This window comes from Aedes aegypti, chromosome 3, assembly GCF_002204515.2.
Source record: "Aedes aegypti strain LVP_AGWG chromosome 3, AaegL5.0 Primary Assembly, whole genome shotgun sequence".
In the NCBI taxonomy this organism is placed as follows: Eukaryota; Metazoa; Arthropoda; class Insecta; order Diptera; family Culicidae; genus Aedes; species Aedes aegypti.
The window spans coordinates 235,646,874-235,668,812 of NC_035109.1; the positions used below are offsets into that span (position 1 = coordinate 235,646,874).

The 21,939-nt window shown below is 38.0% G+C and overlaps 2 protein-coding genes and 1 long non-coding RNA gene across 8 annotated transcripts in view; 2 read left to right on the top strand and 1 right to left on the bottom strand.

The window, feature by feature from the left end:
• LOC5566444 (histone-lysine N-methyltransferase 2D) overlaps positions 1-18,221 on the top strand; it is a 106,631-nt gene extending 88,410 nt beyond the window's left edge. For all 6 annotated transcript variants that reach the window (XM_021852560.1, XM_021852565.1, XM_021852566.1 and 3 more), the window contains 2 exons: positions 126-845; positions 16,839-18,221. In XM_021852560.1, coding sequence (XP_021708252.1) covers positions 126-845; positions 16,839-17,114 — 996 coding nt within the window. In that variant the 3' untranslated portion in view covers positions 17,115-18,221. The remainder of the gene's footprint in view (positions 1-125; positions 846-16,838) is intronic.
• LOC110678921 lies at positions 7,234-9,528 on the bottom strand. The gene is made up of 3 exons (XM_021852567.1): positions 8,283-9,528; positions 7,776-8,219; positions 7,234-7,714 (listed from the first exon to the last, which is right to left on the bottom strand). The coding sequence occupies exons 1-3, from the start codon at positions 8,614-8,616 to the stop codon at positions 7,602-7,604; spliced, it is 891 nt and encodes a 296-aa protein (XP_021708259.1). The 5' UTR covers positions 8,617-9,528; the 3' UTR covers positions 7,234-7,601.
• Positions 18,222-18,348: 127 nt separating the features above from the next.
• LOC110678922 lies at positions 18,349-18,941 on the top strand. The gene is made up of 2 exons (XR_002502050.1): positions 18,349-18,565; positions 18,632-18,941. It is a non-coding gene; the product is annotated as an uncharacterized LOC110678922 (long non-coding RNA).
• The last annotated feature ends 2,998 nt before the right edge of the window (positions 18,942-21,939 follow it).

A 21,939-nucleotide genomic window follows, 5' to 3' on the forward strand; every position in this document is an offset into this window, starting at 1 on the left:
AGTTTTAGCATATTCTACGACCAAACATTTGAATTCTAATGATGTGTGTCGACAGCAGCCTGGTTTCAGCGAGAATTACTCACATATATAAGTTTACTTTAAACATTTTTTTAATTTCACACCAGATACGTTTCTATTGGTCGATGCGGCGCCCGAACAAACGCTGTCGCTACGTGTGCTCGATTGCGGACGTGTGCGGTCGGCCCGAGTTCCGAGTGCTGGTGCAGGAGTCAGCCGAGGAAGACATCGAACTCCGTGACATCACACCGAAGGCCGTTTGGCAGCGGATACTTGACCCGATGGCCATCTTGCGGAAGGATAGCCAAATAGTGCAGCTCTTCCCCAAGTACGTTACCGGAGAGGATCTTTTCGGCTTGACGGAGCCGGCCGTGGTTCGCATTCTGGAAAGTCTTCCTGGCATCGAAACGTTGACTGACTATCGCTTCAAGTATGGTCGCAATCCGCTGCTGGAACTGCCCCTGGCGATCAATCCTTCCGGAGCAGCTCGAACGGAACCAAAGTTGAAGCACTCGCTGACGTGGAAGAAGCCCCATACGCAGCGAACGGGTTCGGTCACTCAGCGGCCAACTTTTGTTCCTACGAGCTCGCCGGCTGGAGAGGTTGCCTGTCCGTACAGTAAACAGTTTGTACATTCCAAGAGCTCTCAGTACAAGAAGATGAAGCTGGAGTGGCGCAACAATGTCTTCCTGGCGCGGTCCAAGATTCAAGGGCTGGGTCTGTATGCGGCAAGGGATCTGGAAAAGCACACCATGGTGATCGAGTACATCGGAGAGGTCATTCGCACGGAGGTCTCCGAGTTGCGCGAGAAGCAGTACGAAGCAAGGGTAAGTAAGAATATATTATTTCCTAATCGTTGTACCAGCTCTCCGAATAGCCCGTTTGATATAAAAGCCCATTTCTCCGAGAATTTTTTGGCCCTCATAATTATCACAACTTTCTGCGTTTCAAAGTGCCAAGTTCCTTCAGGATTGTCATTATGGATTACTCGAGGAATTTGTCCAGAAACTTCTTCTACAGATTTCTTTCCCAATTACAAATAAATTTTCAATATATTCGACAAATAGTTCATGTTGGGATTTCTATCAGGATACCTACAGCAATTATTGCAGTAATTCTTTTGATTATTCGTTTATGTACGAATCGACGAGGTTGGTGGTCCAATGGCTACCGCTGCTGCTGCATGAACAGAAGGTCTTGGGTTCAATCCCAGGCCCGCCCCTTTCCTCGTACTTTGTAGTTGTATTATTTCTCTTCTTTCTATTCGTTCATAGCATTTGTTAGAATCACAGTTGGTCGATCTATTCGTTCATAGCATTTGTTAGAATCACAGTTGGTCGATCTATTCGTTCATAGCATTTGTTAGAACCCGAGTCGGACAAAAAAAAAAACGTTTCTCTACGCTTCCATTCTTCCATCATTATAGCACGCTTTTCCTTACGCCTGATACATAGACAGTCTGCCTGATACATAGACATCAAGCCTCTCTGTCATAAAAATTATACCTGAAGCTGAAGAGAAGCTGAAAATTTAATCGATTGGTCACTAGCTGGGTTGATCAGTGTCTGCATATTTCAATATACAGTCAATAACGCGGATCATCAGTAGGATCCGTCTTCGCTGAATTCTTCTTTGTGTGAATGTTTTTTTGACAATACATGCACGAATCTGGTAGAACGTGCATTCAGTTTTTCAATTACATTTTCTACACTGATTCTCATCCACCTACTGACATTCGGTGGCAGTAAATTCAATTTCGCTTGTGAAAAAATTCTTTCCCATCAAAATACCCCACAAGCACATCCGCAAATTGCAAAAGTTGTATTTATTTATGAAAAGACAATCATGATTCATCAACTGGAGGCATTACACTGCCATTTTCTTACACCAGTTATATAAAATTCATTTGTATTTTTTTATATTTAATTTTCAATTTCAGTGCCTCTAGGTGAAATTGAATTTTGAAATTTCACCAACAGTGGGTGAAACTGAATGTGTGCGTGTGTTGCACCCACTCTCTTTCTCGTCGCATTCGCTCTCATAGTCAGATTGGCCTCATGCTAGCGGAGTTTGTTTTTGTTCGTTTTCGCACTGATCGGGTATCATTCGGCTGAATTTTTACGACACTGATTCTGATGAAAATGTTGGAATGATACTGATGATAATCCTGAAACGATTCTGTTAACCCTCTAATACCCAACCCCGCCTTTAGACGGGGTACACTTTGGAATTTTGTGTATTTTTTCGTAGCTCGGAAATCAAAATGATTTTATTTTTGGTTCATACCTTGACTCATAACACGCATATAAGTAAAGTTTTTTATGACTTTTGAAACTTTTTTGTATTTTTAGAAATTGTTTGAAAAATTGCATTCTTATATAACCTATAAATGCCTGGGCTTCATTTAACGTGTAATATAAAAAATCGTACCTTTTATATTTTTCTACACGCAGAGAATTAACAGCTATTCAAATCAATAAATATTATTTTTGTTTTCAATAAACCTTTTCAATTTGTTATTATAAAAAAATGCGTTGAAACAACAATATTTTTTATCCGAATAAAACACAAATATTGTTGAAGCAATCCTTACAAGAAATTTGTTGAAACAACAAATGAAAAACTTTACATTAAATGATGGTTTTATTTGTTTCAATTTCCTTCATTGTTAATTAAATTAATCATGCGTGGAACAAAAACTGGCCCGCCATTTTGGTTTTGATTGGAAACAGCGAGAATGTGAATGTTTCTAGTGCGTTGAATTAGATCAAAGTGCAAGACGTGCAGAAAATTTATGTTTAAGGAATTCAGGTCATCAATTTTTTTTATCAAAGTTTCGGAGTACCCATAAACTATAATCTCAGCTATTTGTGGTAAGTTTTGGCCTTTCTTTCTAAATTTTTGTTTTCACTAAAAATATTTCAACTATTGCAGTCAACTCCTACACTAGCTGATGGTTTCATCCTATTGCTTTGTCGCGGAGCGGATAATGCTCGTCCTCCAGTCAAATGGATTATGGCGCAAATTTCATATACTTACGTAAAATAAAAATAAAGTAGATTTTTAAAAGCGATTATCGTAATTTGATTCATTTAAAAACGAGGTTTCAGGGGACTGGGAGCAACAAAGATGAATTTTTATTTCAAGCAAAAACATTTTCACATCAAAAAACGATAGGTTTTATTTTAATGCAAAAAAAAGTTGTTTCAAAAGGAAAAAAAAGTTGGATCAAAAATTGATTTTATTGCGCCACATAAACCCAGCTGTCAAATTCAACAATAAATATTTTTAAACCAAATTACGAGTGGTTATTGAAACAATGATAGGCAATTATAAGCCGGCAAATAATACAGATATATTGTTGTTATGATACAGAATATATTTGATTTTAAAAATGTTTTCTCTGCGTGTACGATTAACCTATCACAAAAGAAGAGCCTGGTATTAAAATCATTTCAAACCTGTTTATCCGTTAGTTACACGGAAAATAAAATACGCTCCGAAAAAAAATTAAAAAAAATAATACAGTTAACTCTCCCTTACTCGATATTGAAGGGACCATCGAGTTAGGGAGGTATCGAGATACAGAACACATATTTTTCAAATTTTAAACTTTTCTCTATTTTGACAAAATACATTCAAAATAGTGATTTTAACGTGAAAATAGTCTATTTTTACCACATTTACATGTGTGACACTTTTTTACCGGTCTGCAAAAATTGAAAATTTTGTCACCCAGAAATGGGCAGTAAATCTATATTTTATTATCAATTTAATCATAATATTCAAATTCATTAAATTTATTAACATTTGAAGGACATTTGCAAATTTTCATGAAAATATCGAGTTAGAGAGGTAAACTCACTTGGGAAACGGAAACAGATAGCATCGAGTTAGGGAACATCGAGTTAGAGAGGTATCGACTTATAGAGGTATCAAAGCATGCTAGATTGAAGGGACCGCGCATTCCATCGAGTTAGGGGAAATATCGAGATACAGAATATCGAGTAAGGGAGAGATGACTGTATTTTTAAAAATATTGTCACAATTTAAATTTTTATTATTGCCAAAAATCAACAACTAGAAAAGGCTTCAAGAAAAAATGAAAAAAGCTGGGGATGTTCAAAAATAAAAATTATAAAAATCAAAAACCAAAATTTAAAAATTTGCGAATAAAAATAAATAAATGCCCAAAACATGTTTAGAACGATTTTAGATAACGAAAAATAATACTTAAATCGAAAATAAAAATTTGGGTATTAGAGGGTTAAGATTCTTGGAACGAATCTGATGAGAATTCGGCATCGATTCTGATGAAATCCAGAGAGGATGCTGATGAGAATCGTGAGAAGTTTCTGATGGGTACTTAGAAAGGATGGTGATGAGAATCCTGAGAGAATTCTGAACAAAATCATGAGAGTATTCTGAACTGAACAGAATCCTGTGCGACTCCTCATAGAATTCTCATCACTATCCTCTCAGGAATCTCATTGGATTTCTCGCAGGATTTACATAAGATTTTTTCGCGGAATTCTCATAAGAATCTATTCACGATTCTCATCAGAATTCATCAAAATCATCGCAGGATTCATATTAGATTTCTCGCAGGATTCTCAGAAAGGATTATTGTGTGTGTGTGTGTGTGTGTTGTATCCATCTAACCCCCACTGTCCGGCAGTGGTATTATGGAAAAAAGTTTTCAGCAAAACTGCTTTGGTACTGCATTTTTGCAAAAAAGCTTCAGTCCGGGAGTTAGAAGGTGATAGCTCTATTGCAGATCCGGTGACCCATTTCAGAATGGCTGGAGAGACACGTCCATTCAGAAGTCACTTTCACTAACAACAAGCCCCGCATGTATACATTACCGTTATCAAATGGATAATGATAATGCATACATACTTCCTGTTTCAAAGATGGTTACTTTGGAACTGGCGCGTATTTACTGTTCAATTACAGATAATTATATAATCAGAACAATCTCACCAAAATTTATCCAAGGCGGCGTTGTCATCACATCAAATCTGCAACTAATTTGGTATGCATTTTCTTCTCCTTGTGACGCACATACCACTTGTCATTTCTAGACCACATTTTTTACTTCTTCTTTCACGTATTTTTCACAATTATTACAATAATGTTTTTTTTTTTCATTGTCGAAAACATCTGGTGGCTTGTCAGTCAAAATACAAACACAGCAACAACAACAAAATCACGTGGAAATTCATTAGCAAAGCTAATTAGAATCGGTCATAAAACATCACATTAAAGAAGTCTTTGATCGCACGAAACGCGCTGGATTTTTTTTTCTTTTCACTATTAGATATCGAGGTTTTTTCAATATTAACATCCGAACTACAATCCGGATGGCGTAGCACCAGCCAAATCATCGGCAAAATCGCGAAAAACTAGAGCACGAAAAAAGTGTGGCAAGCAAAACAAAACACGACCGTTCGCGGCAACGCCTACTGCGATTCCCGGATTCTCAGAAAGGATTATTAGTATGAAAATCTTGCGAGGAATCTAGTATGAATTGTGCGATGTTTTTGATGAGTTCTGATTAGAATCGTGAATAGATTCAGATGAAAGCCCCGCGAATAATCTCACATCATCTTGTGAGGAATTCAATGAGAATCCTGAGAGGATACTGATAAGAATTCTGTAAGGTTTCTGAGAGGATTTATCAGAAAGTTTCTAGGATTCTCATGCTTCCTTTAAGGATTCTCAATGTAATTAAAATTTTAAAATGGAAATCATTGGAACTTTGTTACTAAACCTGAATTTAGGCACAGTGATCTAATAAATTCAAAATACTCACCATTTTAGTTTCCAATAATTTTACCTTTACGAATCAGTTGTATTTTATATTTCTCGTGATTAGAACATCCAAAACTTGATGTATACTATTATAATTGTGGCAAAAGGATCGGTGAAGCTGGAGGCAGATAAGCAAAGTATGCCAAAAGGGATTTAAGGTGGTGTTTGCGAAGGAGGAGTGCAAAGTTGTCAACCCCGGTTTCAAGGTAGTTGCGATTGGCTTTGAAGTGAATGGCCTCTACAAGCCATCCGAAGTGAAGAAGCCCATTGCGAATTTGGTCCAGGACGACAAGTACGAGATGTGGCATCGGCGTATGGGGCATCTGTTCGCCGGTGGAATGAAGCGACTGAAGGAGATGGTAACCGGACTGGAATATGATGTGAAAACCTCGGAGAGATGCATACCGTGCATTCAAGGCAAGCATTGTCGTCAACCGTTTAAGGCGAAGGGGCATCGAGAAGACCGAGTATTGGAACCGATCCACTCGGACTTGTGCGGCCCTATGGAAACCAAGACGATTGGAGGCAGCCGTTACTTTCTGACCTTCATCGACGACGCTAGTCGAAAAACCGTCGTTTATTTTCTGAAGTCTAAAACGGAAGCGCTCGAGACGTTGCAAGAATATAAGGCTTTTGCGGAAAACAAACTGGAGAACGGATCAAGCGAATACGGACAGACAATGGTAAAGAGTATGTCAACCGAAATTTCCGAAACTTTTTGCGAAAGGAAGGAATCCAGCACGAGACGTCTGCTCCCTACAACCCGGAGCAAAATGGATGGGCAGAGAGGATGAATCGGACGTTGGTCGAGAGAGCGAGGAGTATGCTGTCCGATGCGGATCTGGATAACAGTTTTTGGGCAGAAGCAGTCGCAGTTGCATCGCATGTGGTCAATCGTTCGCCGACAAAGGGACTATCGGTAACCCCGGAGGAAAAGTTTTCTGGCAAACGGCCGGATGTGTCGCATCTTCGCATTTTAGGAACCAATGCATGTACCGAAGGAGAAGCGGAAGAAATGGGACAAGAAGTCTGAATCGTGTATTTTCGTTGGCTACAGCGAAGGCTCCAAGGCATACAGGGTGTACACCAAGGTAGACAAAAAGTGTTTGTCAGCAGGGATGTGATATTCCTTGATGAATGCCAACCGAAGCGCAGCAACACGATAAATGAGCCAGAACCCGAGCAAAGTAAAGTAACTAATGGATAACAGTTTTTGTTATGTGGTTATCATTGTATTGATAATCAAATATGCTATCAGTTTGGTTGAATAAACAGGCAACATAACAACATTGATATCATAAACACATATGGTAGATATAAAAAAAAATACTGATTTTGTTTTCAATATTAACAACTTGATAACTAGTTTTGTAATGCAAAATAATCCATTTGATAACTGAGTTTGTAATCAATTTGTTACTATTATCGAACAAAAATATCTAAAATTTTACGTCAATTGATAACACATTGAGTTATTATGCTATTACTAAATCGTTTCTATATATATTTTCATAATAATTTATGGTAAATGAAAAGTAAATTGAAATGTGATTCAACGTTTATTTATTTGCGATATTTTCATACAAATTTAATGTAAAAAATATTCGATTTATATCATTCATATGAAATAAATTGAATCTCTAGTTATGCTTATTTAAAAGATGCAACGAATTAACGGTACACGTTAAAAATGCGTAAATTGAAAAAAGGAACAAAACATCAAGGAAATCCTACTTGATTGCAACAAAACGTATTAAAAATCAATTCAGCTAGCGCGAAGCATTCGCGATTATGCGAGTCATCAAACGTGTGGCTGACTTGTACTTCAATTGAATGGCCACATTATCATCGCGAAGGAACTTGCGGCGTTCATACAGGCGTCCTGTAAATGGAAAAATAAAATAATAAATAATTATTTTAACAATTAAAGCACAAAGTCATACTTTTGATCCATTTCACTTTAACTGGGTCCAGAGGAACTTTAGCCGTGTCTCTCGCTGGCCTTGGGACATTTTCGTCCTGATGAAAGCCATCGTTCTTCTTCTTTGGGCGACCGGGTGGATTGTTTGATGTACGGCCCGTAACCGTTCGACCCACGAGTCCCTCCGGAAAGAGCCGCATCATTAGGAACTTGACGAATAGGTAGTCTTTAGATCCAGCCTCGTTTGACAACTGGAGCATAGTTGCTGAATCGAGGAATCCTTCCTCTTCCTGGAATGGCACCTCTGGAGTGGGCAGCAGCTTCGACGTTAAAGAGTCCTGCAGATTTGCATTGCGTGCTTCCAATTCAGCGTTCTTCAACATCAACGCATCCTTCTCTTTCTGGAGAGTCTGAGCCAGGGCTTTGTATTTTTCAACCTCGTCGTTCTTATTTCCACACGAGCACCCTGCAATGCACACCGAATATCATTAGTATTAATTCCAGCAACTTCCATTAAAACACACCATACCTGCTCGGGGATCCATAATAATAACATCGGCTGATGATCCACAACTTCCGTTGTTCTGGGAATGAAGTGGCTCCATGTGAACAATCCGAATAGAGGTGTCCATAACTCCACCGACGGATGCAACCGGAAAAGTTTCGGCAACAGATGCAGCTGGAACAGTTCCGGGAGCTGTCTCCCACTCCTCAAGCAACTCTTCAATCGATTTTTTTCGACTGTATGTACGAGTAACCTGCATTGACAGATCACGCATTTCAGCGTCCTCGATGTCGGAACAATGATCGAAATTGTATGACGGGATCAAAACCATGTTCGCCATAGGTGGTTCCGTTTTCATATCGATCGTTTTCTCAGTTTCCGTCTGTTTCCCATTTCGTTGACTATCATTTTTGGACGATTCTGCTTCCTGTAATTAAAATGTAAGTTATGTATTGAGAATGAGGTTATAATACCATGGTGAAGTATTCGGTACCATCCGTATTTTTCAAGAATTCTCCCCGCTCAACATATAAATTAACTTATAACAATATATTGATGTTTTTCGAAGCAGTTCATCGAATTAATGAGGAGAAATGTCTTGAAAACGGCAGGCATTTCGCAAAAAGGCAAAGAGGCTTTTGTGTTTATCGACTTACTTACCGGCTTCAGCTCAGGAAGAGATTGCACAATAAAACTGATGTTTTTATCCGTCGCCGCTTTCAGGACGCGTTTTTTAGCCACATTCAGCCTTTTACGGGGCATTGCAGTTAATAAAATCAACAAAAAAGTAAGTTTTCACGTAAAACAACAACGAAATAACACGCGAAGTTTTTTTTCCAGCGCCGACGAAAGCGAATGAAAATGACGTTTGGCAGTTATACAGAAACACGCAAAGAAAAACCGATGATGTTTTCAGATAGAAGCTATTAGTTTTTTGTTCTATACTTTTTAGCGCGTTTAATGTTTTTGAAGGTTCAATTATAAATTCCACGTGACAATGATTCAACTTTTGTTTCGTTTGTTATAAATTGTATCGTTTCGTATGAGTTTCACTATGTTTTGAGTCATCAGAAGTTGGACGTTAAAAAACGTTAAAATTACTTTGCGTGTATAGCTGCATATGTTATGTAAGCATTAGGGTGACACTTTTTTTTCTAGATTATGATTTTCGAATCGCAGAATGATAATTTAATGCTTGTTAATTTTTATTCAATTGACAATAATATTCAATAATCATAAAAATAATGTAGCCACGAGAAATTTATGTTATAGATTTTTATTAGTTTTGACGTTAAGCAAATATTTACATTTATTGCTTTTATCTTAAGGTGTGTAAAACAAGCCCACCCTTGCTATGCGTTTGTTGTCATATGTTGTTTTCGGTTTTAGGAACTGGGTCGGTGATCAATCCATAAACAAACCAACGTCAAGCAAATTGTAGTTCGGTCGAACCTGAATCGGGTGTACGTTGAAAATGTGATTCACAACGGGTTTAGCCAGTTCCATACTAGTTTAAAAACGAATTCGACAATAGATTCACATAGTTTCTGTCGGCTCCAAGTTATTTGATAGTTTTGCAAAACAATTCTTTAAAATAGTTGTAAATAATATCGAAGCTATTGGAAATGAGCCACCGGCGAAATAAACGACATTATTGTATGTCCAATCAGTGCGAAAACATTAAATATCTACAAAAGGTTAGTCATAAAAGCAAAGGATTAAACCAGGAATAACTCAGTTTTGTTTCAGAGAAAAAAACGCAAATCAGTGTTTTTCCCTGATCCTTCCTTAAATAATCATAACCAATTGGAAACTACTAATAGCGAACCCGCTTGCACCCAATCGGAATGTACAACTAAAAACGATGATGGCCATGAAGATTTACCGACCGGATCCAGTGATAAATACCAAAATGTCTCAGATTTAAAATCATGTGATAGTCTCAGCGGTGCCAGTTCTCTTGATGACAGCTTCAATTTAGGCATGGATGATTTAAATGAAAACGATAATACTGAATTGTCTGATAATGAGCTGTTGGCCGACGAAACCGACCAGGATGCTCCCGTAACAGATCAATCAGAATGCGTTGGATTCAAAAAGGTAGGATGGTCCGAAATTCATCAATTTCTGATTTTTGATACGACATACTACGTCGTAATGTCATATTTTCAGACATTCGCTAACGGACAGACCTTTATGAAATTCAATTTCAGTCTGACACCAGAAGAAGCACGTTTTATGATACTCAATTATTACATCAAACATCGTCTCACGCAAAGTGCTTTAGTGGATCTTTTGAAAATGTTCAATTTGATGGCTGGTAGTAAAATGTTCCCAGAATGCTTTGAAACATTTACAGCTTCTTTCCCTGATCCGTACGAAAGCTCTAGAAATTATTTCTGTACTGACTGCCAATGTGGAATGGGCAAATCTCCCGCCGGCTCCTGATGCTGTGTGTCCAATTCCTGAGTGTGGTGGTGTCAAGTTCGACCTTTTTCATAACGATTCCCATTGAGCAACAATTGAGAGAGACCATTATCAAGTATCGCAAGGAAATATCGGATTATGAAAAAACTTGTTAAAAGTGAAGGCATCAGTGATATCAACCAAGGAAAAATAACAGCTGGAATATCTTCAAAAGTTAATTGTAAAATTTTAACTCTATCAGTGAATACTGATGGTGCCGCTGCTTATCGCTGGAGTATTAACAAACCGTGTTATCCCATATTCGTTGTCGTTAACAACTTACCACCTCGGATCCGCTTTGAAAAAAAACAACTTGTTAATGGCCGCCATCTGGTTGAGCAAAGGAGAGCCGAACATTCCTCTATTTTTCAAAACGTTCTGTGAAGAAATGATGAAATTGAGTAATGGATTCTCTTGCAACTCTGATGAATACAAGGTGTTCGTTGTTCAAAGCTGCCTGGATTCCGTTGCAAGACCAAAACTCCAAAATTCGACTCAATTCAATGGGAAATTCGGTTGTTCCGTTTGTTTCCATGAAGGTTCGCTAGTGAATGGCAACCAAATTCGATATCCATTCAAAGAAACTGTTCAAAGAGACCATGCTGAGACTCGTCGTATGATGCTACAGGCACATAATACTGGAACAACCGTTCAAGGAATAAAGGGGATATCGGTGTTTCTATCAATACCATTTTTCGACATAGTGAAAGGTAAATAAATTGCTGAATGTGATGGTACACAAACGTCGTGAACCGCTCTCCCTCTGTCACGGTTTTGTATGGGTTCTCTGAAAATGTTTTAAAGGTTATCACGCTTCTCATGACTCACTATATCACCCCATTGAAGCGTGACATAATTTGTGTATGATCGCAATGAACGAATAATTCTATTTATGATTTTGTTTTTGTTTAAGGTTTCCCTCCAGATTATATGCACTCAGTTTTACTTGGTGTTGTGAAACAATTATGGGAGCTGTTTACAGCATCGGCAAACCACGCTAAACCTTATTACATCGGATTACGGATGAACGAAATTGAGAAGAGAATGGTTACTATCAGAACCCCAAGCTTGTTTTTCTCGATATCCGGGGAAAATCGAAGACATGAAAAAGAACAAGGCTAGTGACTGGGAGAACATGCTTTTCCATTATTTTTATCAATGTGTTGTAGGTATTCTCCCAAAAAAAATACCTGGACAACTTTATGCAGCTTTCCTCGTGTATTTTTCAACTACTAGATGTCCACTTAACTGAAAACACGATTGAAAAGGTTGAAAAGCAACTGAATGATTTCGTTCGCAAGTTTCAAAAGTTATATGGCCAAAACAATATGTATTTTAATATTCATTTGCTGACTCATTTAGCAGATAGTGCTAAAAACTTCGGTGCGTTGTGGAATTCTTCCCTTTATCCATATGAAAATGGGAATGGAATGATTTTGGGGTTCAGAACCGGCAACAATCATCCTGTAGCTCAAATAACAAAAAAGTTTATATTGAATCGTATGTGTCATACCAAATTGTTTCTCGAAAATAATTTGCTCAAAAAGTGGCATTCACAACTGTGGAGCTCGAAATCCGCGCATTGCTTAAAATTTGATCACACATTGATGTTCAAATTGTCTGATACATTACGCATTGATGAACAAGTGCTTAAACGAGAATTCAGCAACCACGAAAGTTTACTTACAACGGTGTTCAATATTGTACCGAAGAAAGCTGTAAAAAGTTAGGCTATGATGATTCCTTTGTCAACTTAGGAATCGACTTTTTTCGTATTGAAAATGTATTAGTTGACCGTAATGATGAACTTTATATCATTGGCAAAAAATTGATTACAATGCCAATTTACAATAATATGTTTTCGTATAAAAACAGCAATGAATATCATCTAAAGAAAGTGACATGTTCAATTCGGTCTTGTGTTAGTGTTTCAATTCCAAAAGATAAAGCAAATGTAAATTATATTTCGATTTGTAAACCAAATACACAGATAAATTGACGTTGTACGGCAGTTTTGAAATATATATATTTTATCAGCTGATAATAAATTGTATTTCAAAAGGTAATAAGGGATTTCTGATTCACATGTATTTTTCTCAATGATAACAGTTGATAACAAAATAAATTATCACAGACGGAACAGAACTGATAACCAAAATAAACTAAATGAATACTAGATAACAAAATCAGTTATCAATATGTAACCGGGTTGTTATTTTACTTTGCTCGGGAAGACAACGTGGAAGGGAGTGAGTTGATTATCCCGAGGGAACCAATGGAGGCTGACGAAGCATCCGATGGCGCTGCCAAATGAGGAGAATCGGTTGGACGAATCGATCTACAGCGATGCAGATTCGATTATCGATGAGGAGCAACAACCTTCCGTGCTCCCTCCACAATCAGACGACCCACAATTTTTGGTAAGGCGCAGTGCGAGGGAACACGTTACCCCAGGCAAGTATCGTGATATATCATGAGCTGTAATATTTTTCCTGATAGCGTTTCCCAACCCAAGCAGATAAATTATGTTGACACGGGGATCGAACCACAGACATTTCTTGAGGCAATAACCGGGCATGACAGCGACAGATGGAAGGAAGCGATGGTGGCGGAGTTCGAGGCCCTGATGATGAACGCCTTCCTTAGCCGTGTGATAGAGTCCGCGGCTACATAGCAAAGCCATGCTGAAGGTGTCTGGGTTCGATTCCCGGTCGTTCCAAGATCTTTTCGTAATGGAAATTTCCTTGACTTCCCTGGGCGTAGAGTATAATCGTACCTGCCACACGATATACGAATGCGCAAATGGCAACTTTGGCAAAGAAAGCTCTCAGTTATTAACTGTGGAAGTGCTCATAAGAACACTAAGCTGAGAAGCAGGCTCTGTCCCAGTGAGGACGTTAATGCCAAGAAGAAGAAGATGGTGAACGAAACCTGGAATCTGGTCGATCTGCCGAGCGGGAGGAAACTCTTACAATGCAAGTCGGTCTACAAGGTGAAGACGAACCTGGATGGAACTGTGGAGCGATACAAAGGCCGTTTAGTGATAAAAGGCTTTTCCCAGGTGAAAGGCGTCGACTACAACGAAACGTTTTCGTGTAGTTCGTTATGCTACCATCCGGTACCTAATGTCGATGGCTGCCAAGATGAACCTCCAAATCCATCAGCTTGATGCGATGACGGCGTTTTTGTAAGGAGATCTAGGTGATGAAGCCATTTACATGGTACAGCCGGAAGGATTCGTCGTTCCAAATTCATCCAATCCAATCCAAAAGTTTGCCGGCTGCGTAAAGCACTCAATGGCCTCAAGCAAGCCAGTAGGGTGTGGAACCAAAAATTGGACGCTGAATTGAAACGGATAGGACTGAAGCGATCATCCTACGATACGTGCGTATACTTCAAAGTTGAAGGTGGTATGATTTTGATCGTAGCCGTATACGTGGATGACATGTTGGTGTTTTCCAACAACCAGCGTTGGGTGGATAGGCTGAAGAAGGACCTGATGGCCAAATCTCAAATGAAGGACATCGGTTTGGCCAGCAAAATCCTTGGAATGCGAGTGACCAGAGACGATAGCCGAGTGATGCTCGATCAAGAGAGCTACATCAACGTTTTGCTGCAGCGATTCAATGTTGCCAATTGCAATGTCGTGGCGAATCCTGCTGATCCAAACCAGAAGCTAACGAAGGAGATGTGTCCAAACATCGATGAGGAACGAACGCTGATGGAAAGCGTGCCATACCGAGAGCTGGTGGGCAGTCTGCAGTACTTGGCGCAGTCGACTAGACATTAGTTTCGCGGTCAAAATGGTAAGCCAGGTCTGCCAAAATCCAGGAAAGGCACATTGGACAGCAGCGAAACGAATACTGCGGTATTTGAAAGGTACGAAGTCGAAGAAACTAACGTACTCGAAGGAGTCGGCAGAAGCATTCGTCGGCTACAGTGACGCGGACTGGGGAAACGATCCCGATACTCGTCGTTCGATCACTGGCTACGTTTTCAAGCAAGTTGTCGGAAGCAAGCCACAGTTGCTTTGTCCACAATGGAAGCGGAGTATGTATATGGCTGTTTCAGCGGCGACCCAAGAAGCCCTGTGGTGGCTTGGACTACGCGAAGAGCTACAAGGGATATCCGAAGCTGTTAAAATCCGTTGCGATAATCTCAGCGCTGTACATTTGGCGAAGAAAGAGGTCGGATATTCACCCCGTAGCAAGCATATTGATATCCGACACCATTTCGTGCGAGAGAAATTGGCGCAGAACATCATCGGACTTGAGCACGTTGGAACAGGTGAGCAAATCGCGGATGCTCTTACCATGGCGATTCCAGTAGGAGTGATGAAGACCCTTGGAATTCTGTAATTCAAGATTAAGGGGGAGTGCCAGAAACAAAGTAATCATTGAATTATAGATCGTATTAGTAGTAAGCTATGAATTATTTTCAAATAAATAATGTTCATTAGTTAACCGAACCTCGCCTGAGTAAGACGTACTTAATCAAGGTGCAACTAATCCCATACAAAATACATCCGATTCTGTTTTTGCACGGGGGATGCGTACCGTACAGAAAAAGTTTTCGGTTCAAAATTTTCAAAAACCGTGCAAAAAAAGTAACACCATTTCTCGATGTTTCATGCAAAAGAAAAAAAAAATGTATGGAAATGTTTTTTGCACGGCCGTGTAAAAAAATCCGTGCAAAAACAGAATCGGGTGTACTGTTAAAATTTTGAGAATTGATCAACCGAGTCAAAAGATATGAGCAAATGAGTACAAAAAAGTCGTCCACGCCTTTTAATGGTTAAAACTGGCCCACAGTGGACCGGATATATCGCTGCATTTACGCCAGTTCACGCGGAAAGGTTTAGGGGTGGTAATTTTATGTCAGACAGGCTCACTTGTGGTTAGCAGACTGCCTAGGTATCAGGCGTAAGGAAAGGCATGCTATACTCCACTGCACTGTGACGTCACGCATCAATTTTGACAGGTACTGGTCCTGTTGTTTACAGTTTGGACTTAGTACTTTTTTCGAATCATTCTTAATTTCGTGAAAGTTTGCTGCGAGGAGAGGTCAAATCCACTGCAGATACCCACGGATCGTATTATTCTCTCTTCCTACCGTGGAAAATCGTCACCATCAGCATGCTGGTGATAGAAATGCGAAGATGAAAAAATGATGGAAAAAACGACTAAGTTCGAAACGTAAACAACAGGACCAGCAGCTGTCAAATAAGTGAGGTTAGGCTCGTCATATGCAGCGCTCTACAGTGGGGATTCGCTCGTTGGGGGTCCGCTACATGGAATGACTCGATGGTTGGATGTTCGCTGGTTGGAAAATATTCCAACTAAAAAGCACTCAAATGTCAACAGAAAATGTCAAACTGACTTGACGTCTGAGTACCGTCGCATTGAAGTCTCCATATATAGAACAAATGCGTATGTATATGTGCGTTTCGTGACGATTTGCTCTCCAGATGGGTTAGTGTGGAGCATTTTCACCAGCTGTCAGTCGTTCCAACTAAACGGATCGGATTCGCTAGATGGAAGGCAGTCGTGTTCCAACCAGCGAATCCCCGCTGTATAATGATGGAAGAATGGAAGCGTGGGGAAACAGTTGTTTTTTTGTCCGACCCTGGTCCTAGCAAATGATATGAACGAATAGATCAACTTTGATTGATTAGAAGTGAAAGATAGAAGCACGCAAAAAATACAACTTCAAAATACGATGAAAGGGACGGGCCTGGGATTGAACTCATGACCTCCTGCTTGTGAACCAAAAGCGGTATCCATTAGACTACCAACCACGTCCGTCTGGAGAAATTATTGGTTGAGTTCTTGAAAAAGTAAAAAAAGTCATGGTCAAATTGCTGAAGACTGGGGGTTTCATTGAGAAGCTTCATCAAGAAACTTTGGAGGAATCTTTGGGAGAATTTCTAGACATACCCACGAAATAATTATTGGTTTAATTCCTGTAGAAATCTTCGACGCGATAACTGAAGGAGAGTTTGGAAAAACGACTTACGGTGTTATCAGAAATGCCTTTTGCTTAACCCCTATGTTTGATGTTTAAAAAACAAATATTTACCATGTCTAATAATTATATGTCCTATTCCTTCTTCAGAATCGTGGTATCTACATGTTCCGCCTGGACGAAGACCGCGTGGTCGATGCAACACTGTCCGGCGGTTTGGCCCGGTACATCAACCACTCGTGTAACCCGAACTGTGTCACGGAAACGGTCGAGGTCGAGCGGGACCTGCGTATCATCATTTTCGCCAAACGGCGAATCAATCGTGGCGAAGAGCTCTCCTACGATTACAAATTCGACATCGAGGACGATGCACACAAGATTTCTTGCATGTGCGGCGCCCCCAATTGTAAAAAGTGGATGAATTAAGCGGAAAGTCACAGTAAAACGTGGACCTTTTTTGCTGCATTCTTTGTGTACTACTATTAGTTTAATCATTCTTTAATTGTGTAGTTTGGTCAGAACATCAGATTTAGTTGTATAGTTGTTTAGTACTCTCAATGTTTTTTTTTTCACTAGGTTACGTGTATTAAGAAACAAAAGTCAGTTTTTACAGACATCCACAGCTATGATATGACAGAAATTAATTGACAAATTGAGCTAGTCTTAAGGGAAAAGTTATAAAAATAGTATGTGTTTAGTGCAAGATGTGTTAGTAGAGTTGGTTCAATAGTGTTTATCATGATGTTTAGTTACATTGTAGCTTTTTTTCTATTCCTTTTTTTCTGTTAGTAAGACTATAGCAGAATTGTCCTTCAATAAGAAGAAAAAGATTGCTTTAGCTAGAAGCACCTTCGAATTAGATATACACACATGAGGGTAAGTCCGAACATGGATCAAATCAAATAGGTTTTGTAGGAGATTAAGTAGCAAAAGGAAAGTGTACATCAGCACTAGTAAAGTAGGTAGACAGAGATTATTTCCGATACGAAATAAAAAAAAAAAACGATACAAATACACACGGATGAAATCTGGGATTAAGGCAAAACAAGTTATTAGAGCGTATACCTAGCGAAGTAAGACACAAAATGTACTTGATAAACAATAATGAGCAACAAACCTTAGCCTGAGGGAAATCAAAGAAACAACAAATCTAGAATCACCTCCAACAGTGGACACACGTGGAACTCCCACATCCATATATTTTCAGACGATTGTTTTGCAATATATATATTTTGTATACTAGATCATAAATGTTAACAAATCTCTTCTCAGTTGATTGAGAACGAATGACACACCGAGTAGCTGCGCTATCTTTGGGTGAAAGAAGATGTAATTATTACGGATTATTGCCCCTGAACCATACGGTAGGTACCGGTTAAGTATAGTGATGCAAGTGTGTAGCAATAGAGAAAAAGCACTTCTGTGTTGATAAAAGAGCAAGAAAGAAATCACAGCTAGAAACCTTGAAGTATACATATTTGTAACATATAAGCTTGACAGAAGGCACGGCGAAATAGAACAGTGAAAAAATTATTTGTTGTCTGATTTCATGTATAAAATATCACACTTTTGTCCACACCAGAGTTCAAATAGTAGTTTACGGGACAAGTTGCAGAATTATCACCCTTATTCTTGTTTACGTACGAATTGGATTCGTTCGAAAGTATCGCTGATTCGCATTCTCGTTTTCGTTCGAAGCAAATTCGAACCATTCGATCTTTCGAACATCAATCATTCGAAGGTTTAGTCTATTCTCGTTTTCGTTCGAACGCGTATTTTTGTTTACTTTCAATCCGCCACTCGGAACTTGCGGATCGGAACGTATCGCGATTTTTTTTCTTCTCCAAAGTTGGTCTTTTCATCACAAAACTTAAAATGTAAGTTATTTATGACAATTTTTCGTTGATAGCTTTAATAGTTAATTTATTCCTTAATTATTTTAGGTTCAAATGCAACAACAAAGACCAATTTTTGGTACTGGTCGGAAACTTGGAGCAACAACCCAACATCGCTAAGTGTTTCGCTAAATTTACTACGGGTCCATCCGGAGCATTTCCTGAAGAAAATTACTTAAGTAATCCACAGACTGATGCAAAACGAACTTATTGTAAAATTTTCGGAGGTGACATTCCGAAAAAAACAGAAATCCCTGGAAGCCCAAAATAATTTCCTGAAGTATTGGACTGTGATGTAACTAAAATTCGTGATATTTTATGTGATGTTTATTAAACTTGGAGAAAATAATCGTGAAACAAAGGAACTTTTTTTTTTCTTGCAGAAATAGGGTGTCTACTACCTGAAAAAAAAAAAATAGAAATCTCAGGGAATTCGATAACAATCAGGGAAATTTCTTTGAGGCAGTACTTGAAATCTTTAAAAAAAATCGGCCGCTCCGCTATCAAAACGCTTCTTGAACTGTTCAGTGAAGATCTTTTCGGGTATGTAATTTTATCGATTTCTCGAGACATATTTGAATTTTATGAATAACGTTGGATCGGTAATGGATTCAAATATCTTCATGGACGATTTTTAAAATCATTCAAAATTTGAAAAACAGGAAAACTGATTTTGGGAAAGTAATCTGGAATTCAAACAACTATCAGTTTAAATTGTCGAAACAATCAATTTACCGTTTTTAGGGCTGGTAGCAGGTCACTTTTCATAGACTTGGTCTCTATTTAAATGCATGTCTTAAAAGTATCTATTTTTGTTGAACGGTCTCAAAAGTCTTTATTTTCTATTAATTAAAGGGTCTCGTAGTTCTCTTTTTTTCCTTATCTTGCTTGCAGGGCATTCTAATGCAAAATTATACAGCCTCCAATATTTTACGAGAATTTTCAACTAATTCTTCAAAAATTTCATCTCATATTTCTTGAGGAAAAGCTAAGGAATTATCATAGTCGTTTCTCCAGAGGTTTCATCTGAAATACTTTCAGGGACTCCTACAGGAATCTCTTCAGAAATTCTTTAAGAGATTCCTACACCAATCCTCCCAGATATTCTCCCATCAACTTTGCTTGCAGTGCTTGCAGTGAATTCTAATGCAAAATTATACAGGCTCCAATATTTTACGAGAATTTTCAACTAATTCTTCAAAATTTCATCTCATATTTCTTGAGGAAAAGCTTCAGGAATTATCATAGTCGTTTCTCCAGAAGTTTCATCTGAAATATTTTCAGGGACTCCTACAGGAATCTCTTCAGAAATTCTTTAAGAGATTCCTACACCAATCCTCCCAGATATTCTCCCATCAACTTTTACAAGAATATCTTCAGAAATTTTTCCTGAATTTGCTCCTGGGATTACTTTGATTTTTTTTACAAACGTTATCTTAAGACTTCCTGCAGATATTTTTCCACTAATCCTCCAATCGAATTTTCCAATTGTTACACTAGGAGATCTTCCAAAGATTTTTACAGTTTTTGTTTTTTTCAATAAAATCCGTAAGATTAGAGGCTTGAATGTCAATTGACGTAAAGTCTTAACAAAATTAGGCTGTTTAGTAGTAGTTCTAGTTAATTTCATTTTTTATTGTTAAAAGTATTTATTAGTCATTACGTTCATATATCCTTAACCTTCGGGCTGTCGCGCTGTTGTACTTTGTACAACAGTTGTGATTTATATGCTATGATTTTGTAACAAGGATATCTATCGACACCAAACCAAAATGTATTCCTCAAGAATCTTCTTCAGAACAATACTCAACAGTTTTTGTTTACAGTATGGCTCTTTATAATGCGGTAAAATTTTTAACTCGAATGGTTATCAGGTTCTCCAGATCTGTGCACTTGAAAATTCGAAATTTGGCTTCGTTTTATAAGGATGAAGCACACCGATGTACTTGAAAGTTCCGTTCACAATGATGACCAGAGCCCTTATAAACGATATAAAAATGATAAGAACTCCTTATCAAACACAATTCAGTTAAACAAAACTTGTTCCACCTTGGAATAGCTTCAACATGCATTTGAAAAAAATCTGAAAGCTTGAAACACTATTGAATCAAAATTAATTGTCAATTTTTTTATCGATTTGAAGTTAGACTATTTCTTAAACCTGGAAATATTTCGTAAAACCTGGAAATATCAGGGAATTTTAATTTCTGTAAACGACTAGACACCCTGAATGATACGAGGTAATTTTAGAAGAAATCAATTGAGAAGCTTCTTGAAGAACACTGCGAAAAACGCTTAAAGAAACGTTTCAAGTAATTTCTGAAAACATTGCCGAAGCACTAGATAAATACCAAAATAATTCCCTCCCTGTGAAATTGATTCCTTAGAAGAAATTTACTGGAGACAACTACAACAACAACTACAGTCTACTCTCCTTTACTCGATATTTCGATATTAAAAGATAGTTTTTAAAGACGATGATCCCTTGAACTGCAGTTGCACAGATGAGTTCAATTTGATTTCTTAATTATTTGCTGGTAAAACACCCATTTCAATTAGTATTCTGTAATTTGGTCATGATTTTTATCAAGATTTCTTTAGAAATCGTTTTATGACCCCCATCTAAATACCCTCATGGCTTTCACGAATGTCATTATTTATATAAATTCCAGTGATTGTTGCGAAGTTGAAACTAAGTTGAAAGTTTGAATATTCAACACTTTTGTGTGTAGAAATTTGAATGTGAATGAAATCATAGCACATTTAAAAGTTCAGAGAAATTGAAACTGCTTCTAAACTTTCTCGAAGATTTTGCTAGAATTTGTTGGAACTTTTGTCGGTAATTTCTGACAGGTATTTCTTTTTGATTTATGAATTTTTGTTGAGTGGTTTTTACAGAAACTGGTTCACTAGGCTGACCAGAAAGTAATGGGTTAAAATAGGGACAAAAAAAGTACTTAAACAGTACATTTTTAAAATTTACATGTTTTTTTAAGTTTTAATTTTAATTTAGGAAGAGCATGAGAATTGTCCTACAAACTGCAAACTTTACTATTACTTATTTATTTTTTTAGTTATGTGAATCATTCTTCTGAAACTTTTCTTGCAAAAATATGTAGAAATTTGAAAATTTACCTGAAACAACATTTTTTTAGGAAAACTTGACAATATTGTTGCATTTTGAAAAACTTCAAAAATAGAGTGAAGTATAATTGTTTCTGAAAAGCGGACTTTGGAAATTCAAATTTGTTAAATAATGTGATTTATATTGATAAACCCCGTTCCCGGTGACCTCTCCTGATGAGTGTTGAACCTAGCCTGTAAGTTAAAAAAAACACTAAAATAGAGAAAAAAAT